General features: G+C 43.0%; 1 protein-coding gene across 14 annotated transcripts in view; it reads left to right on the forward strand.

The window, feature by feature from the left end:
* NEDD4L (NEDD4 like E3 ubiquitin protein ligase) overlaps positions 1 to 21240 on the forward strand; it is a 386984-nt gene that overhangs the window by 199545 nt on the left and 166199 nt on the right. For 13 of the 14 annotated variants that reach the window (XM_059881094.1, XM_059881095.1, XM_059881096.1 and 10 more), the window contains 2 exons: positions 17685 to 17766; positions 20494 to 20532. In XM_059881094.1, coding sequence (XP_059737077.1) covers positions 17685 to 17766; positions 20494 to 20532 — 121 coding nt within the window. Of the gene's footprint in view, positions 1 to 17684; positions 17767 to 19119; positions 19205 to 20493; positions 20533 to 21240 lie in introns of those variants that run through there. The other variant, XM_024984485.2, reaches the window with a different exon arrangement.

Consider the following 21240-nt stretch of genomic DNA (forward strand, 5'->3'; position numbering starts at 1 on the left):
GGGTATCACTGTCCACCAGACTCAGAACAAACTGATGAGGGGTCACGCCTCAGAATTTGTCCCCTTGCCTCATTTCCTTTATTTTTAAAAAGCACGTATTTAGTTACTGTTAGCTGTGCTGGGTCTCCGATGCTGCACAGGGGCTTTCTCTACTTGTGAGTGGGGGCCGCTCTCTAGTTGCAGAGCACAGGCTTCTCACTGCAGGGGTTTTCTTGTTGCAGAGCACAGGCTTCTCACTGCAGGGGTTTTCTTGTTGCAGAGCGCAGGCTTCTCACTGCAGGGGTTTTCTTGTTGCAGAGCGCAGGCTTCTCACTGCAGGGGTTTTCTTGTTGCAGAGCGCAGGCTTCTCACTGCAGGGGTTTTCTCGTTGCAGAGCGCTGGCTTTAGGGTGTAGCTGCAGTGGAAAGCTCTAGAGGGAGGGCTCAGTAGTTGTGGCGCTCGGCCTTAGTTGCGCCAAGGCAGGTGGGATCCTCCTGGAGCAGGAATCGAACCCATGTCCCCTGCATTGGCAGGCGGATTCCCGACCACTGGATTGCAAGGGAGGGCCACACTGTTTCCTTTAGAATGGAGTTCCTGATGGGCTGTTATAATTACAGGGTACTTGCAACTGTCCTCTTATTACAAGGTGGTGGTTCTTAAAAATGGACAAGAACTGACTTGCCTTTACTCGGCTCCCACCCCCACCCCCCCACGTCAAACAGAACAAAACAACGCAGCGCCGACTGTAAACTGTAATTACAGGTCGGCCTTGTAAGCTGCCCTTCCTGTGATTCCAGGAAGTGTGGGCAGTGGCCAGGGGAAGCCCAGCAGGACAGGCAGAGCCCTCGATGCCCAGCTGAGAGGAGGCTGTCTTTCCACTCCGCCCGTCTTCTCAGGAATGGAGGCCTGGAGGCTGGCAGAGGTACTGAGTTCAATGGGGTCCTTGCACTGGGTCCTGGAGAAGGAAGGAAGACAAGGCAGAACCTCTGTGCTTCCCAAACTGGGGTGCCAGGTGAGCAGGTTGTTAGAAACGCAGGTTATCAGGTCGAGCCTCATATCCGCATCAGAAACTCGGGGCTTGGGCCCAGCCCGCCAGGCGGCCCTGACGCGTGCACGCAGTGAGAACCTCCTCGCAGGAATTCCTCGCGTCTGCAGGCCTTCTACAGGCAGCCCGGCCGCTGTGGTGATGCTGGGCGCTGGCAGCCAAGTGTCTGCGTCGTAGCGGAGGCCTTGTCTGAGTGCACATACAACAGGGAGGGTATGCCGAGGTGTTCCAGATTGTTCTAGTTAATCATTACTGTGAGCAAACACCACCAGAGTGTAGGTCCTGCCAAGTGAGCATAAGAATGAATAAGTCTTCCACAGGTCCCTGGCAAAGGTGAGCAGGAGACTGTTCTAAGAAGGGGGAGGAGGCACTTATGGGGAATATTTGAATGTTTCAATGATACAGATCTGTGGTTACCGAAAGGTGGGTTGTGGAGGGATGGATTGGGAGTTGGGATTTAACAGAGGCAAACTGTTGTATGTTTTATAACTAAATCCCTTTGCCGTACACCAGAAATTAAAGCATTATAAGGCAACTATCGTTGTTGTTTAGCTGCTAAGTCTTGTCTGAGTCTTTGCGACCCCGTGGACTGTAATCCACCAGGCTCCTCTGTTCATGGGCTCTCCCAGGCAAGAAGACTGGAGTGGATTGTTATCATTTCCTCCTCCAGGGGATCTTCCCGACCCAGGGACGGAACCTGCATCTCCTGCACTAGCAGGCGGCTTCTTTACTTGTGAGCCACCAGGAAAGCCCCAAAACTATACTTGAATTTAAAGAAACGTTTCCATGATAAATCTCAGCAACCTCCTCGTTTGTCATAGGATTCACGTTCTTTGCGACGCAAGACATCTTACGTGGTGGTTCTCCCTGTGCCCGGCATGGACTTCCTTCTCTGGCCTGGACAGCCACCAGGTCGAGCACATTTCCTCTCTCTTTCTGCTAGAGTTTAGAGCACATGTTGCTTATGGTATGCTCAGATGCTCAGTCGTGTCCGACTCTGTGTGACCCCATGGACTGCAGCCTGCCAGGCTCCTCTGTCCATGGGATTCTCCAGGCAAGAGCACTGGAGTGGGTTGCCATGCCCTCCTCCAGGGGATCTTCCCAACCCAGGGATCAAACCCGAGTCTCTTAGGTTTCCTGCATTGGCAGGTGGATTCTTTATCACTGGCGCCACCTGGGAAGCCCAGCGTACTGCTTAAGTAGTAGGTTCGGACTCTGGTTTTCTAAGATCTTCTTTGGGGAAGATTGAGCATTTAGGTCCCACAGTTCTTTAGGACCCATAGGACCCCTTAGATTCAAGCCTACTACCAACCAGCCCAGGATTCTCTTGCCAGCAGGGGCCCAAAGGCAGGGTTGAGGCGCTCCTCTCTGATGGAGACATGGGAGAGTCCTGCGTAGTGAGCTCTTCCTTAGACTCATTCCTGCTTCTGTTACTGACGCGTTTGCCCCGCCTGTAGAGTTCCTGCCTGAACAGCCTCTTGGGATTCCTGCCCCTTCACTTCTGCTACAAGTTTATTACCCTTGGTGCTAAACGCTTGACATGAATATTTTCCAGCTGGTAACACTTCTCCAGGCAGGAATTAATTCTGTGGAGCATTTGGTAAGGGAATTTACAATTATATTAGGCATAACTTGGTCTTGGAAAACTTACAGCTTTAGGGTTATGTTAATTATTCCAGTTACATAAGTAAGTAGGATACCTACATAAATACTTCACATCAGTGAAAGCTGAAAATGAAATATGAACTTAGTTGTATGGTAAATTTGAAAACAGGCATATATTATGCTGATTCTGTATTGTCCTGTGAGTATATTTATTTCCCATTGGACATTTTTCTGGGACCTTTTTTTAATGAATTAAATACACACAATTTATTGACAAAGACCAAATGCTCTTTTAAGTAACAATAGTACGACTTCTTTTATTGTGTGTGTGTTTAAAATCACTTTTTTTTTTTTTTTTTAACAAATGTCTGTTCATGAAACAGTGTCTGTGGGGTTGTGATAAGAGATAATGAGGAAATGATTCATATATAGACTTTTGTTCAGCCAGGGCCTTTAAGGACTATTTAAAGTTTATATAAAGTGAACTTGAGCTCTCTCTGTTTTTGGTCTGAATACAAGTACGTACTCCTTTGGTTATAGTTTGGTACACATTCCTATGGTTACAGTTTCCACAGTCCTTGAGGTAAGGGTCTTAGGGGTTCAGGTTATTATCTACCACTTTATGCTGGTCTAGTTGTGGGAAGGTAACAGACATGACCATTCATATAAAAGTTGAAGAAAGTGATTAAAAGTACCTCTGAACTGTCATATGGGAGTTTGAAATTAATGGCATGTATAATTGTAGTATTTGAAATAGTGATCTCATTTGGCCAAAGATTTCCATGATGTCTGTAATGTTTATTGCATATTAAGAGACGAGACTACTATATGCCATGAGAAAATGATCCAAAGTGGTTTTAACTTTCTTGTACCATTTCTAATTTGAGAAATCCACATTTACAACATCTCTTCATGAATCGCTACTTTTGGCCATTCACTCATAAGCACTCAAGTGGTTGAATAATTGCTGTTTGTGTGCTTGTGGTTTGAGGATGTGCATGTCATGTGATGTATTTCTGAACTACATTTTCAGAAGATATGCTTTCGTGCAGTCTCTTCTAACCAGTTTGGAAAATGGATCATTTCTCTTATAAATGAATGATTTGAATTGCTCCCCCCTCCAATTGTTCATGGGGGAGAACACTTTGGGGCCGCCTTTGGCAGAGTGGATTTTTAAAAACCCCTAAAGGGATGATAAAGGAGATGCTCAGTGTTGATATGGTAACTAAACATCACTTCAGTGGCCCCACAAATAGACCCTATTGCAGTGGCGATGAAGCGTGTTTCACCCACAGGATACGTAACAGGGATGCTAAGGAAGGGCGTTTGTTTTTACTCCACTTGGTGTTTATATACCTTTCTTTAAAGGCTCTTTGAGATGTCTTTGCTCTGTTACTTAAAAAGGAAGGCGATTGTTCACTTAGAGGTTGATGTTAAAGTTGGAAGTGCTTTCTACCCCTCCCTACTATATTGACATAAGTATGATATGTGTCACTTGAGTTTTCTGGTTGCTGCTGTTTTGGGGGACCACTTGCAGTGGGAGTTCACTGGGGCGGGGGGCGGGGAGAGGCTGGCCATGGGACCAGCTGTATCACCTCGCTGCCTCAGCATTCCAGTCTAAATAGTGACCATCCCCATCATTTGCAGTATAGAGAGATATGAAAGGAAGAAAAAAAAATCACTCATGATCTTGTAAATGCAGCAATAAACACTATTTTATAGTTTGATATGTTTATAATGCAGTAAGTTTGCTTGCTTTTATAGTTTAATTTTATTTGCTAATATAGGTTGATTATATTTTTTAAATTTTCTTTGTAAACAGAGCACAGGCAACTACATCAAGTATTTCGTCAATCCCACTGTAACGGCTCCATGGCATTTCACGTGTGCACATATGTATGAGGACATCATCCTTTCTTCATCCGTGAAACGGGGATTACTAACATCCTGCTTTGTTGTCGTTGTTCAGTCGCTGAGTTGTGTCTGACTCTTTGAGACCCCATGGACTGCAGCACACCAGGCTCCCCTGTCCTTCACTGTCTCCCAGAGTTTGCTCAGATTCATGTCCATTGAGTCAGTGATGCTATCTAATCATCTCATCCTCTACTGCCCACTTCTTTTGCCTTCAGTCCTTCCCAGCATCAGGGTCTTTTCCAATGAGTCAGCTCTTTGCATCAGGTGGCCAACGTATTGGAGCTTCCATATCAAACCTTCCAATGAATATTCAGGTTTGATTTCCTTTAGGATTGACTAGTTTGATCTCCTAGCAGTCCAAGAGACGCTCAAGAGTCTGCTCCAGCACCACAGTTCGAAAGCATCAATTCTTTGTAGCTCAGCCCTCATTGTGGTCCAACTCTCAAATCTGTACACGACTCCTGGAAAAACCATAGCTTTGACTAAACCGACCTTTGTCGGCAAAGTGATGCTTCTGCATTTTAACACACTGTCTAGGTTTGTCATAGATTTCCTTCCAGGGAGCAAGCGTCTTTTAATTTCATGGCTGCTTATTACCAGGTCATTCTGAGGACTCGAGATGATGTATACATAAGGCACCAAGCACAATACTCTGCAGTTAGAAAGCACTTAATAAATAACACTGCAAGTTGCTGTTTGTATTCATAAGATTGTCCCTGCATTTCAGATCATCTGAGAAAAATCATAAAAATTTATGACTTTTTGAATTCTTAATATGTCTGCCTAGCCAACTTTCATAAAGGTGACCTCTGCGTTACATGCATTCACTCTTGTCTGACTTTGGTTTCTCTGGAGCAGGGGTAGACAGCCTCCTTGAGGGCAGATTATATATCTATTTACCTCGCCGCCCCCCATTTCTTTGACCTTCCCCCTTGGTGCCTACCACAGTCCTTTGTAATGATGGACACTCTATTGAGGGATTAGTTACTGAACAATTTCTGATAAGGGAGCAGTTTCTGGGTGCCTTGTTCCCTTAGGACTTTGTGAGTTGCTATCTCTCTTGGCTCTATTAAGCTATTACTAGCATAAAAGAACAGAGAAGGCAATGGCACCCCACTCCAGTACTCCTGCCTGGAAAATCCCATGGATGGAGGAGCCTGGAAGGCTGCAGTCCATGGGATCGCTGAGGGTCGGACACGACTGAGCAACTTCACTTTGACTTTTCACTTTCATGCATTGGAGAAGGAAATGGCAATCCACTCCAGTGTTCTTGCCTGGAGAATCCCAGGGACGGGGGAGCCTGGTGGGCTGCTGTCTCTGGGGTCGCACAGAGTCGGACACGACTGAAGCGACTTAGCAGCAGCAGCAGCAGCATAAAAGAAAAGTGTTTTCTTAATCTCTTATGATTGCACATACATGGGAAAAACACATAAGAGAAAATGCTGGAGATAAAGGCACATCACAACTGTCAACCTCCTTTGACGGCTATCTGGACATGAATGAATGATATTTATACTACTGAATGATATTTATACTACCAGAAGATAAGAATACATTGGTTTTAATTAAAATTGTTTAAAAAAGCAAACTGTTTTAGCTTAAATATTTTCATGAGCTGGTGCATATCTACATAGAGATAAACAGAACTGTGTATATATGTGTCAGAGATAAGCAGTTCACTTACAGTACTCCCATCTCCCCACCCCGCCCTGCTCCCCGTGGGTCCCTGGGATCCAGGGTTGGGACCACTGAGTAACCTTGTTTTAGATGGCAAGGGATGAGGAGAGGGTTCATCCTGACCAGCCATTTCAAGCCTTGAGTGACGGGGAAAGCGCTGGGATGAAGTAAACCACCAACTGCTCCAGACAACAGAATCATTCCTGAGATATCCAAAAGTGTGTTTTTCAGCAGCGTCACAGAATATGCCCAAACTGTAGTTTTGTTTTGTTTTTTAAGTCAAAATACAGTTGATATACAGTGTTGCGTTAGCTTCTGGTGTCAGGTGATTCCGTTATACGCATACATACATTCTTTTTCATATCCTTCGACATCATGGTTCATCACAGAATGTTGAATATAGCTCACGGGCTATACAGTGGTGGTGATGGTGGTTTTGTCAGTAAGTCGTATCCGACTCTTGCAACTCCATGGAATGTAACCTGCCAGGCTCCTCTGTCCATGGGCTTTCCCAGACAAGAATACTGGAACGGGTTGCCATTTCCTTCTCCAGGGGATCTTCCCAACTCAGGGAGCCAACCCACACCTCCTGCATTACAAACAGATTCTTTACCACTGAGCCACCAGGGAAGCCACGCTATGCCATAGGCCCTTGTTATCCATTCTGCGTAGAGTGGTTTGCGTCTGCTGATTTGCCCCTCCTCTACCCACCCTCCCCTTTGTTAACCACGCTTGTTTTTTATGTCTATGGGTCTGTTCTGTCAATAGGATCACTTGTGTCATATTTTAGATTCCACAGGTAAGTGATATCATACGGTATTTGTCTTTCTCCTTCCGACTTCACTTAGTAGGATGACCTCTAAGTTCATCCATGTTGCTGCACGCGGCATGACTTCATTCTTGTCTGAGCGGTATTCTGTGTGTATGCACCACGTCTTCTTTATCCATTCGTCTGTTGCTGGACGTTTCCATTGCTTCTGTAACTTGACTATTGTAAATAGTGCTGCTATGAACTTTGCGGTACAGAGATCTTTTCAAATTATAGTTTTCTCTTTAATATATACCCAGGAGTAGGGTTGCAGGATCAATATGGCAACTCTATTTTTAGTTTTTAAAAATTGGTTCCACAGTGGCCGCACCAATTTACATTCCCACCAACAGAGTGGGAGGGTTTCCTTTTCTCCATACCCTCTCCAGCTTTTGTTATTTGTAGACTTTTTAATGATGGCCATTCTGACTGGTGTGAGGTAATATCTCATTGTAGTTTTGATCTGCTTTTCTCTAATAATCAGTGATGCTGTGCATCTTTTCATGAGCCTGTTGGTCATCTGTATGTCTTCTTTGGAGAAATGTCTATTTAGATCTTCTTCTGCTCATTTTTTGTTATTGTTTTTTTAAATTATTGAGTTGTATAAGCTGCTTGTATATTTTGGGAGTTAAGCCCTTGTCAGTCGCATCATTTGCTAATATTTTGTTCCAATCTATAGGTTGTTGTTTTGTTTATGGTTTCCTTTGCTGTGCAAAAGTGTGTAAGTTTGATTAGGTCCCATATGTTTGTTTTTGTTTTTATTTCTATTGCATTAGGAGACTGACCTAAGAAAACATTGCTACAATTTATGTCAGAGAATGTTTTGCCTATGTGCTCTTCTAGGAGTTTTACGGTGTCACATCTTTAAGTCTTTAGGCCATTTTGAGTTTATTTTTGTGTGTAGTGTAAGGGTGAGTTCCAACTTGGTTAATTTACATGCGACTGTCCAGCTTTCCCAGGACTGCTTGCAAAGAGCCTGTCTTTTCCCCATCGTAGATTCTCTCTTCCTTTGGTGAAGGCTGGTTGCCCAGAGGTGTGTGGGTTTATTTCTGGGCTCTCTGTTCTGTTCCAGGGATCCACACGTCTGTTTTTGTGCCAGTACCATGCTGTTTTGATTACGGTGGCTTTCAAGTCTGGGAGGATTATGCCTCCACCTAAGCTATAATATAAAGTTCTAATGCCTCTTGAGCTCCCTTGGACAAAACTAAAAATGCATTTGTCTGTAGTAGACCCATTCCTTTCTGGCATTTGTTGAAAGGTCATACATATTTAAGAGCAACTTACTGTCAGTGTTGGTGACAAGTGACGTATTTCAGAGTGTAATTCATGCCTTTCAGTAAATGTCAAGGGTTGGAAGGTATGTGCATATTTCTTTCAAAAATCTTCAGTAGTCACCCATTTAAGGCAATTTTCTGGGTAGGAAAAAACATCTGAAGCTCTTTGGGTTTTTTTATTAAGGTGTAGGCTAACTTTGAAATTACAAGGTTTCATGCCTTGCTGAAGAGTGTATTATAGTTGAAGCACATACGTAACTATTATTGTTATTTTCATAATTTTTGTACTTATCAAAGTAGTACTTGCTCACAGTAGAAAATCTAGCAAAAATAAAAACCACAAAGAGGAAAATAAACATAATTCATAAAGTTGTCATCTAGAAAGAAGGACTAACTTTAGCTCCATTTTTCTCAATTACTTTTGCATATATATAGAATTAGTCACAGTTTTAGACCATGCTTATTCCTTAATGTTATACTATGATTATTTTTTCCCAATGAAAAATATTCTTTGAAATGACGATTTTCTGGTTTATAATATTCTAGCAGATGATTACACCATAATTTATTTAATCACTTCTTTCTTGGACTGGAAAGTTGCTTCTAATTTTTTCTTATATATGATGCTGTAATGAGTATCTTTTGCAGATAAATATTTGCCTACATCTCTGATTATTTCTTTGGCATTAATCCTTAGAAATAGATTTGTTGAATCAAAGGCACCAATTCTTTGAATGTTTGATACCTCCTGCCATATTGCTTTCTAGAAAAACTTGTGATAATTTTTTTTGCAGTAGTAGAGTATTAATATGTCTGCCTCTTTTTAGAAAGTGTTAGCTTTTGAATCTGTGGCCCCTTGTTAGATGAAAACTTCCATTTTTATATGATCGCCTATATTCATGTGATTTATTACCTCACGGTTTCTAGCTAACATTTTTCCTTATTGGTTTGTGAATGTCTTGCATTATTTCTTTATTACAGATACTAGTAACTTATGTAACACTGACTGTGATAGTAAAAGTGGAAAGGTATGCAGAAACCTTCAGCAATACAGGTTTTCCAATGAAATTTTCTCTGGGTTAGCTAAGTTTTAGTGTATCATACATCAGGTAGTCAAAATAAATTTGACTTACAGTGTTATGTAATATGCTAAGTTAGACTCAGCTCTTTGCTCACAGGGAACAAAGACGGGATGTTTTTACATACTGTCCCGGCAGCATATTAAGCAACTTCATTTTATGGGAAAGAATGATTGCTTCCTTCAGGTGATGGTGGAGTGCTCCCACAGGAGGCATGGTTGAAAAACGAAACCTGTTCTCACTGTTCTCGTAATAGTCCAGCCTCTCGGAAGGAGAGGTTTCTAGCTGGCGGACATGGCACCACCGTTCTGGCCTGGTGGTGCAGCCTGAACCTAACCCCCAGAGCGCTTCGCCAGTGGAGGCAGCTTCCCGCTCCTCTCTTCCCGGGTCCCCCCACTCCCCTGCCTCCTTGAAAAGAGTACCTCGGTCTCATCAAAGACCAGTCTGCAAAAAATGAGCAAGTAATCGGTGCAACAGGACTCGCCTTTCCACTCTGCGGTTTATCATAGAGCACTTGGGTGACTCAGATGGAGGGGGGGGTCACCCCTTTAGGGACACATCAGGCCTAACTGTCCTTGTTGAGTGTGGCCCGGGAGGTTGAGCAATGGGGAACCCAGCAAGTCTTATCTCCACCTCTGCCTGAGAAATGACCTCACGTGTGCTGTTTTTGCTTAGTGGCCGCGAAGGCAGAATGAGACCCGTCTCTGAATTCTTGGCACCTGGTTAAGATCAGAACAGGCCTGTAGCCCTGCAGTCTTTATATTATAAGTGTCGAGTGCCAGAGTACTTGGCACAGTGTGTGCCAGGTTCTGTGCCCCATTCAGATGGGCCAGTGTCTTCTATCTGTGATGCCTGTGTCCTTGTCTGGAATACAGCAAGTACTCAGTTACTGTATTGTTGTTTATTCGATGTTATGTCCGACTGTGTTGCAACCCCATGGACTGTAGCCTACCAGTCTCCTCTCTCCATGGGATTTGCCAGGCAAGAATACTGAAGTGGGTTGCCATTTCCTTCTCCAGTGGGTCTTCACGCCCCAGGGATTGAACCAGCATGTCCTGCATTGCAGGCAGATTCTTTACTGCTGAGCCAGCAGGGAAGCCCTACTCAGTTAGTACTAGGATGCTATTTGAATCCTAATATCAGTTTGTCTCCTTGGAAGAGCTGAAAAGAAAGAAGGTAATACCTCAATAGCTTCAGTACGCAGCAGAGAAAACAAAAGGTTTGACAAAAAGAATGTCTTCTCTAATCCACACAGCATCGAGCTTCGTAGAGAGGAATGTTAATGCCAGGCCCGAGCTGTACTGCACACCAGTAACTGGTTGTCAAGAGTAAACTGCAATGAGCTTTGTTGTAAATAAGACGACCAGTTTGCTCATCTCCACCAGATCCCCTTAGGGCTTCCACAAGCATGAATCACGAGGAGGCACGGAGTACTTAAGATGCTGTGTTTGGCACCAATTTATACTATGAGGTAATCCGTGTCAGGTCAGATCCGCCATCACCTCAGGAGCAAGGGGCTTTGAAGAAGCAACAGAGAACCTCAGAAGTCTTGAAAGAGGGAAAAACAGAATCACAGTTACGGCTGTCATTTATGGGGCGCTTATACTGCGTATTTGGTGAAGTGGGCACTAATATTAGTACATAATATCCTCTGATCCTTACAGTGATACTCTGAGTTAGGAATTGTTCCCATTTCATTGACAAACCACCTGCAGTTAAGAGTCGTTAAGTGACTGTCTGAAGGTCACTTAGAGAGTTGGTGAAGTTGAGACTGGAGACTCCAGTGGAGATGGTCACAGGCACCGATGAAGAAGCACCAATGGAGGAGACCCACAGTCGTCTTGCCTACTTCCCTCCATGCCCTTCCAGATTTTTTTTTTTTTTTTTTTTTTACTAATTATAAAAGTATTATGTATTAATGGTTAATAAAAGCAACAACAATCTTCAGTATATAGGAAGTAACATTAAAAAACCAGAACCCTCTACCCTTACAGCTGTACCCTATATCTACTCCCCATAAGAGAAGGTGCAGACGCGCTTCTTTATGTGTCTTTCCTAGACCTGGTGTTCTCGGCGAGGGGGAGGGAAGCCTCGAGCATAACCTACCATCAGCCTCGGGATTTGGCTGACCTTTTGTAGTAAAGGTGTGGAGACAGTAAGGGTCTGATAAGTATCCTTCAGAGGGCAGTAGGTTCTTCCGGAACTGCCACCTTTATCGGGGGGCCTCTGTGGATCAGTGTGAAGAAGTCTCGGGAGCTGGAGTCTTCCTCCCACCCCTCCCGCAGAGCATCACCTTCAGATGAAGGTCATCTGAGGTGAAGACAGTGAACGAGAAGCTGGTGACGAGGCTCGCTGCTCCTCGGCCTAGCCCCAGGCACACCCACACCTCGTGCTTTTCTTTTGCTTGTTTCCCAGGTGATGTGTTCTCGATACCTGGTACGTAAGGTGTTAGAAGTGGGTAACATGTATAAAATATCACCCCAGTGATGCCCAACCCAGACAGCATATTCAAAAGCAGAGATATCACTTTGCCAACAAAGGTCCACCTAGTCAAGTCTATGGTTTTTCCAGTGGTCATGTATGGATGTTAGAGCTGGACTATAAAGAAAGCTGAGCACCAAAGAATTGATGCTTTTGAACTGTGGAGTTGGAGAAGACTCTTGAGAGTCCCTTGGACTGCAAGGAGATCCAACCAGTCCATCCTACAGGAAATCGGTCCTGAATGTTCACTGGAAAGACTGATGCTGAAGCTGAAACTCCAGTACTTTGGCCACCTGATGCGAAGAACTGACTCATTTGAAAAGACCCTGATGCTGGGAACGATTGAAGGTGGGAGGAGAAGGGGATAACAGAGGATGAGATGGTTGGATGGCATCACCGACTTGATGGACATGAGTTTGAGTAAACTCCTGGAGTTGGTGATGGACAGGGAGGCCTGGGGTACTATAGTCCATGGGGTTGCAAAGAGTCGAACACGACTGAGGGACTGAACTGAACTGAAGTGATGATCAGGAATGGTTTCTTATACTCACTGCTGTGGACTTCACCTTTCATGCCCTGATGGAGAGAGTAGAGTTTTATTCTCTCTTCCTAGTTTATCTTCAGGAAGTTGGTCCATATTTTCTTAAAATGGGCTGGGCTATTGTTACTATGAAAGAAGAAAAGTAAGTTCTAATTGTTCTGAGGTTCAGAATATTCTAACCAGCCCAGTGGCTTTAATTTTTTAAGTTATAGAACCCCAGCCAAAGAAAATTCTAATATGAAAAACCAATGTATAAGACAGATTAAGGTGAAAGTTCTAACCTGTAGTTATCCTGAGATAGTTGCACAGAACTAGGGCTCTGCTGCATCTGTCGTATGAAAACCACTGATTTAGTCCAAGCCTCTTGATTTGGGAGATAGGAAATCGAAGTTCAGAGCACTCAAGTGACTTGTTCAAGGTCACGCAGCTGGTTATTTGGAGTGTTGAGGAGGAGATAAGATCTCAAAAGTGTGATCTTCCTTAAAGGTAAAGACACCGCCCAAGTCTGGTTGTTCCCCCAACCAGAGTTGGACAAGAAAATAAGATAAGCTAGCTAAAACAGCCCCCTGGTGGTCCAGTGGCTAAGACTCTGAGCTCCCAATGCAGAGGGCTTGGGGTCGATCCCTGGTTAGGGAAATAGATTTCATGTGCCCCAACCAAGAGTTCGAATGCTGCAACTAAAGATCCCACATGCTGCAACTCGGACCTGGTGCAGCCAAATGAATAAATAAGTAAGATACAGATTAGGTCATAATGGCAGTTACAGCACATAAGGTTTTCCAACTCAGCAGAATTTTGAGAACTCCTGCCCCTCGACATTTCTTCAGGCAGCTCTGTTGGTGGTCAGCGTAGCATATTGAGGGAAGGCACTCAGAGGGTTGGATCCTGGAGCAAAGATGCCTGTGTTCCTTCCCATTTCCTCCCTTCCTTTTTAACCATGGACAAGCTGCTTGATTTTTCTCATTTTCTCATCTGAAACATGTGCCAGCTTCAGAAGCTTATGGTGGGAGTGGAGTGAGATGCTACATACGAGTATTGGCCAGGTGCAGATGGATGCTTGACGGCGGCTGGGTGCTGGGCTGGTGGTAGCGGGGATGGTGGTGCTGGTTCCAGCTGTGCTCGTAGTTGAGGCGGATTTGACGGCTGCTCAGGCTGCGCTGGCATCTCCCTGCTCATTCTCTGATGCTTGATGCCCTGTCCGTATCGCACCTTTCTGCTCCAGCCTTCCCCTTGGTGAAATGGGAAAGTGCTATCCTCACTCAGCTGAGCTAAGGGCCATTCATGAATGTCTTTTTTTTTTTTTTAAACTATCTTTTACAAAAGTTTTAATTTTTTAAGTGAAGTAGTATTCTTGCCTGGAGAATCCCATGGACAGAGGAGCCTGACATGGGGTCGCAAGAGTAGGACACGACTTGGCAACTAAACCACCACCACCATAGTTGGTTTATGATGTGTTAAGTGTTGCTGTACAACCAAGTGACTCAATTATATACGTGTGTGCGTATTGTTGTCGTTCAGTCACTCAGTCATGTCCAACTCTGTGTGACCCCATGGACTGCAGCACACCAGGCTTCCCTGTTCTCCACTATTTCCTAGAGTTTGCCCAAGTTCATGTCCATTTAATCAGTGATGCCATCCAACCATCTCATCCTCTGTTGCCCTCTTCTTCTTCGGCCTTCAGTCTTTCCCAGCATCAGGGTCTTTTTCCAATGAGTTAGCTGTTTGTATCAGGGAACTGAAGTATTTGAGCTTCAGTTTCAGCATCAGTCTTCATAAATATTCAGGGTTGATCTCCTTTAGGATAGACTGGTTTGATCTCCTTGCTGTCCAAGGAACTCTCAAAGAGTCTTATCCAGCATCACAGTTCAAAAGCATCAATTCTTCGGTGCTCTGCCTTCTGTATGGTCCCACTCTCACATCCATACATGACAACTAGAATAGATATATATGTACCTTCTTTGTCATATTTTCCCTCCTGGTTTATCACAGAATGTTGACTATAGTTCCTACATTCTATAGGAATACAGGTGTATAGGAATATAGGTTCTATAGGGATATATGTGCACCCATAGGTGCTCCCCAGTGGGACCTTGTTTCTCCATCCTGGATGTGCCACTGTGCGCCTGCTAATCCCAAGCTCCCAGTCCACCCCTCGCCACCCCCACCCCTTGGCAGCCACCGGTCTATTCTCTACGTCGCTGACTCTGTTTCATAGCTTAGATTCCACATATATGTGGTAGCATATGGTATTTGTCCTTCTTTTTTGACTTCATTTGGTATGATAATCTCTAGCTGCATCCATGCTGGCTGCAGATGGCATCATTTCATTCTTGTTTTTATGGCCGGGCAGTATTCCACTGTGTGTGCGTGCCGTATCTTCTTTATGCGTGAATGTCCATGTTGACCTTTGATGATTCGGTCCTCGCTGTTGCCCACCGGTTCCCCAGCTCACTAGCACTAGCGTGCCGGCAGTGTGGTCTCTGTAGACATGTGTTGGTGGCGGTGGTGCAGCTGTGCCATCGGAAAGGGAGAGCCCCTGGGCAGGGCTTCCCTCCCACCACCCCCAGGCTCTTGGACCCCCTGTCCTTCCAGCAGCCTACCCAAGCCCTGTGCTCCCTCCCCTTGAACGTGCACCCTCCTCTCCTTTCTCCAGCTCCCACACCTTGGCCTTTGGTTCTCTCTTCACCCTGAATTCTCTTCCAGGAAGTTTCCTGGTCAGACCTTCAGGTAGTCACCCAGCACCTGCCTCTGCCTGGATGCACACTCAAGACAGACGCAGACAAGCCTTCCTCATCACGGCTAGGGGACACTGTCCCAGACTCAGAGGCCACACCCTCAACTGCATGTGTCCCTCACTGTGAACTCTTCAAGGGGGCATAAACTGAGGTCAGGAGGTGATTAGAGGAAGAAGGTGGATGCCCCATCAGAGTGAGTGCCTGGCTCTTTAGAGCAGTTATGTAACAGGCAGCAATCATGAAAGCCAAGGGGCATGGAGGGAAGAGACAGCAGTCAGCAGAGGTCATGGTCTTCTCCATAATGTGGGACTGTGTGTGTGTGTGAGCGTGTGTGCACCTCTGTGGCAGACTGGGAGCTGTTCTTGAGATAACAGAGATAGCAGGCCGTGAGCTCTTTTTAGCAATAACTTGGTGGCTGGAAATAGAAAATTGGTGTCTATAGCTGGGAAATACTCTTTTCAGATACCATGTGGAGCAGTAGTTCTCAGAGTGTGATTCCTGAATCCCGAGCAGCAGCATCAGTGGGTGGGTGTTTGAAACGCAAGTTCTTTGATCCCACCCCAGACCTACTAGACCTTTGTGGGGTCTTGGGGTTGGAGCCCAAGCACTCTTGTGTTTAAACTGTCCCTTTTCCCCAGCAATTCTCATATGCTAAAGCCAGAGAAACACTGACCCTAGAAATAATCTCCTGATCATCTCCCAGACCATCACTCTGATTAGAAAGATGGTCTCGGGGTCTTTAAACCTAGATTACATCCTGGCTCTTGATTCGTCTTTATTCTGAGGCTGAGTGTGTCCAGATCAGAAGGAGTAGGTGTGTCTGGTCAGATGTCCTTTAGTGAAAAAGTATCTATGGTTTATGGATAAGTGACAGAGGGTTAACTAATACCTTTTTCTAAACCAGAATGTTAAAATATATATATATATATATATCTACTCAGAATATAACAGAGCAAATTCTATTGTGGGTTTTTTTGTGTTTAAGGAGATGTGTTGTAGCTTCCACTAAGATGCGTTTTATGAGCAATAAATACTACAGGCGTACACCAACGGTATTTTTCACTGACTCTTGATTTCTGTCTTTCGGATATCAAGTACAGTTCTGTTAGTACTAAACTTTGCATTTTGTCACTTTCTCTTTCCTCACAGCCTATTTATTGAGCTATAGAATAAAAACCAATGTTTTAGCATTTTACAATGCTCCGTATAATCTTTAGAAATACCTTGGATGTTGCAAAATAAGAGTTAATAGTCACGGTGTATAACTGCTGCTGCTGCTAAGACGCTTCAGTTGTGTCCAACTCTGTGCGACCCCATAGACGGCAGCCCACCAGGCTCCCCCGTCCCTGGGATTCTCCAGGCAAGAATACTAGAGTGGGTTGCCATTTCCTTCTCCAATGCATGAAACTAAAAAGTGAAAGTGAAGTCGCTCAGTCGTGTCCGACTCCTAGCAGCCCCATGGACTGCAGCCCACCAGGCTCCTCCACCCATGGGATTCTCCAGGCAAGAGTACTGGAATGGGGTGCCATTGCCTTCTCCGCAGTGTATAACTACTAAAGGATAATTCTCAAATTGGAAGAAAATAAATTATCGGCTATAGATAATTAGATGTGTGAAAATTTGGGGATTGAATACATGAAGGCCCTTTCTATGATTTTAAGGCTTCCAAGTGTGAAACAGAAGACCCTGGATTCCAGATTCTTTTAGCTTAACTAGATTTGAGCTATCCTAGTATGAGCAACTCTAGAACATACGATGAGTGGATTTACCAAGTTCTAAGTAGATAATCCACATTAAGTATCCTTTCAGTATACTTTCTGGCTAAAAGTTTTTAGTTTCCCAAGGAAATGATTAGAACTCTGGAACTTGTAGTCAGGAAACCTGAAATTTAATCAAGACTTTACTACAAATAAATTAAATTAAAAAAAAAAGAAAGTTAACTGGAAAAAAAAAAAAAAGACTTTACTGCAGTCTGTAACTTTGGGCAACTCTCTTATTGACTTACTGGGCTTTAATTTTTTATATATGTGTCTGTCTTTTACTCTATAAGGTGATACTTGTTGGTTTAGATAAACAATGCCTGTTTTACCTCCACTGAAAGAAAAATAATTTTTACCAACATAATGGAAATCAGAATAAAAATAAGATGCAAACTAAATTTTTGAGCTAGATTTTGCTAATCTGGACAAATTTTATATGCCTTTTAATAATTTTTAATTATTTTAATTATAATCTTTCCAGAATCTGAATGTGCTTAGAAAAAAGAAACTACAGCAAATTAATTCTTTTAACTTAATAATAGAGAAGGTGATCTTTAAAGTTAGAATATGAGTTTCATGTTAGTTTTGGTTTTAAATAAACATCCTTGGTCAGGAACTTTTCTCAGTATGTTTCCCTGGTAAGCATGCTGAAAATGTTACTGCTTAGTTTGTAACATTTACATAAACTGGGTCACTAACTGACATTTTTGCATTTTCAGTTAGGTTATGGCTGCTTTCTTTTTTGTATTCTTAAATTGAAAAGTATAATCCTGTTTTTTCTTGCAGTGATCCATACGTGAAACTTTCACTGTACGTAGCGGATGAGAATCGGGAACTTGCTTTGGTACAAACAAAAACAATTAAAAAGGTAAGTGCCCATCCTTAATTAAACATCATTTAAGTCATAATTTAATCTGATTTAATTATGTCTTTGAGCTTTGTAGATGTTTTTGTTTTAAGCTGGCAGTATTTTTATTTTAAACCTCTCTTAGTATGAAATCTATAAATTCAGCAGAGATCAAACTTTTCAATATTAATCTAAGACACTGGTTTTGGCTTTTAGTTAAGTGCATGCATGGTCAGTCATGTCTGATTCTTTATGACCCCATGGACTCTGTAGCCCTCCAAGCTTCTCTGTCCATGGAGATTCTCCAGGCAAGAATACTGGAGTGGTTTGCCATTTCCTCCTCCAGGGGATCTTCCCAACCTAGGGATCACACCCAGGTCTCCTATATCTCCTGGATTGGCAGATGGATTTTTTACTATAAAAGCGGTATTCAAAGAAGCATTGTTACCAGTAGCAGTTTTTTTCCCTGCAAAGAATAAAGCAAAACATGGATTTGTTCTTGTTGACTCGTTAGTTTATGAAAAGAAATTTAAAGCCATTTAAAATATATTTAATGAAATGGAGTGGCTTGTGGATTTGGTAGCAACAATGGGAATGGTTTAGCTTAAAACAGGTATTACCAAAGGAAGCAAAATACTTGCTTAGCTACATGGAAACAAATAAAAAATATTAACAATAAAACTGTATGTGTATGTGTGTATGTATGCCTCACTTTTCTAAATTTTACATGCATGAGCTCATTAGATTTGTTTCCATAATTATACCTTAATTCATATTTCCATGTTTTTATATGCATCTATAAAATACATTAGAACATAGATTTATATCTATACTTATATCTTAATACATCTACTTCATGTTTTTATATGTATCTGTTAAATCATATATTTACCCCCAAATAAATAAATACCCCAGAATATTCGGGGCATTTATTGAAGGTGCATGTTTTCTACCAAAAGTACTGTTCTTATCTGTGCTTCAGTAGTGTTTATGGATCCCCGTTATTTTTCCTTTCCTATCTTTGTGGGGTAAACAATCTAATACACCCAGTGATAAGCAATTCCTGGAGCGCGCGAGGGCTTTTAAAAAATGGTAACTCTTCCTGCTATTGTGCAGACGCCCGGGGTCTGTTGCCAGGTCATTTTGTGAAAGGAAGAGACAGCAGTCTAGCGTGTCTCCCACCTGGCATTCCGACTGGCCCTGAAAATCTGGAGAGTTTGGAGAGCAGGGGCCGGTATTTTGATGGGTGGGGAGGATTCCTGAGAAGGACGGAGGCCATTGTTCCCTGTTGGGCGCTGTCGCTGGGCGGGGGAGGCAGCCGGGGACCTGGTTGCCCGCGGGACGCAGAAGGAGCGGAGAACCGGAGCCGCGATCGGGGGGCACTGAACCGCGTTTCCTTCCGAGGCGAGGGCCCCCTCCTCCGCCCCACGGGAGAGGGCTGCGCTGTGTGCCCGGCTCGGTTAGTATTTCTGTGCGGCGCGGGGTGTTGAAGAACCGTTTGCATCATCCTCTGCTCCTCGTGGGCGGGTGCCTGGCACTGCACGCGTTCTATGGCCTCACCTGTCTGCTCCCGACCCCACCTGTCCTCTGCCTCTCCCCCTCCGCGTCTCCCCGAAGTGGGTCTCCTGGCCCTCTGCAGCCCCCGCAGCCCCGAGCTTGCAAGCACCTCTCCCCTTCCTCCCTCTTGCTCGCGTTCACTCATTTCCATCCCAGGCTCCATCCGGAACTAGAAGCGTGAGCCCCTTTTATTTAGGGTTAGATTTCCCCCTTGAGCTGTGGGTGTCGAAATTGCTGACTCTTTTTTTCTTTAATGCCATTTCAGTGTTGTATACATCCTATGCTTGTTTTTTATGATGCTTTGTGTTGTTATTATTTTGCTGTTTCTTGCACTAGTTTTTACAGAAAGATAGATGAATAAAGGCAAATATCATTCTAACTTAAAAAATCTCTGTAGTCCTTGGTGAGGGGGTGATTTTTCAGTCTCATTTTTACATACAGTTTTTGAGAGATGTGTTCATTTCAGAGCATAATGCTTGTCCAAATGCACAAACACATGTGTATATGTAGTCTTCCAGAGGATGTATGTTTATGTGGATTGCCAGGCAGATAGATGGGTGGATGGATGGATGGATGGATGGGTGTGGATGGACAGAGAAGAGGATTGAAGTACATCGGTAGGTGAATATTTGTAAACCTAGTTATTTAGGGAGAAAGAGTTCACTTTCGGTTTATAACGGGCAGTTTTTGCATGTTATATAATCTGATCATCAATATTGTTCTTTATAAAATAGTCTTTAGATTTCAGTATTTGTGTAAATAGTGAATACCGTCACCCTTCTGCCACCTGCTTCATGATTCTCCAAAACAGATTTGTAGCAGGTTGAGGGAAGTGAAAAAAGTCCATTTCTTCTTTATTGAATAATTATATCAATGTTAATTTCTTGAAGAATATCTTGACTTTCATGGTGATGGCTCTTTGTAGGCGTCTGACATTATTCTTTCTGGTTGATGGCATGAAATTTATGGTTTCTTATCCGTTTCATACACACATCCCCTCCCCATCTAGTTTGGTGTATAGAATAGTCTCAGATAACTTAAGTGCTTCTTTAATTGCCATTTTGAAAATCTCTTAGCTATGTTTTTAGTGAAAAAAAAAAAAGTTTAAGCAAATATGTGGACTGCACTGTACCAGTAACTGTTAACGTTCCAAAGACTGTAAAAGAAATTACAAGATGATTTCTCTTCCAGACGCTGAACCCAAAGTGGAATGAAGAATTTTATTTTAGAGTAAGTTTTTCTTTTCTTGGGGTGAGGGATCATAATTGTTATTGATAACTAGATTGGTATATTATCTCAACAGACTCACTCAGTTACAGCTACTAAATTTTTATTGAGATTCCTTTTAAGATGAGAAAAGGTTGGGTAGCTTTCTAGCGTATCCCAAATTTTTAAAAGCTATAACTAGTGGTAACAAAATCTGGACTTGTTTCATTTGGGGATCTTTGAGGGAAACAAAAAGAAAGTTATCCAAATAGCAAAGTTTAGCTTTCCTATGCAAATTTTTCTTTAAAAAATAAAGTAAAATTAAAACAGTAGCTTAATTGTTTCAGTGAGGTATAAGCTCAATAGAAGCAGCATGATTAAAAAGAAGCCTGAAATTTACTAATCACGTTCCAATTTGGAAAGAAAATTTTTACAATTCAGATATTAAGTGTGAGCATATGTGTGTAATATAAAACTACCTCTGAAGTTTAAATATCACCAAATTAGGTAAAATTTCCTCAACCTTTTATATTTAATATCTAGAAGAGCTACATGTAGAAATGACTGAATTCTGTAAATTAATGGAAATTACTTTTCAGTGAGTTTATGTGGTCATTGCTTTTTTTTTGGTATTAAAATTTTGAAACTATTAAGCTGCTCAGTTATTTAATGGAAAGTATGTTTTTTTCTCTTCAAGATGAATTAATTTTAATTGTCTGAATAGCTGTGTTA

This window comes from Bos taurus, chromosome 24, assembly GCF_002263795.3.
Source record: "Bos taurus isolate L1 Dominette 01449 registration number 42190680 breed Hereford chromosome 24, ARS-UCD2.0, whole genome shotgun sequence".
Classification (NCBI taxonomy): domain Eukaryota; kingdom Metazoa; phylum Chordata; class Mammalia; order Artiodactyla; family Bovidae; genus Bos; species Bos taurus.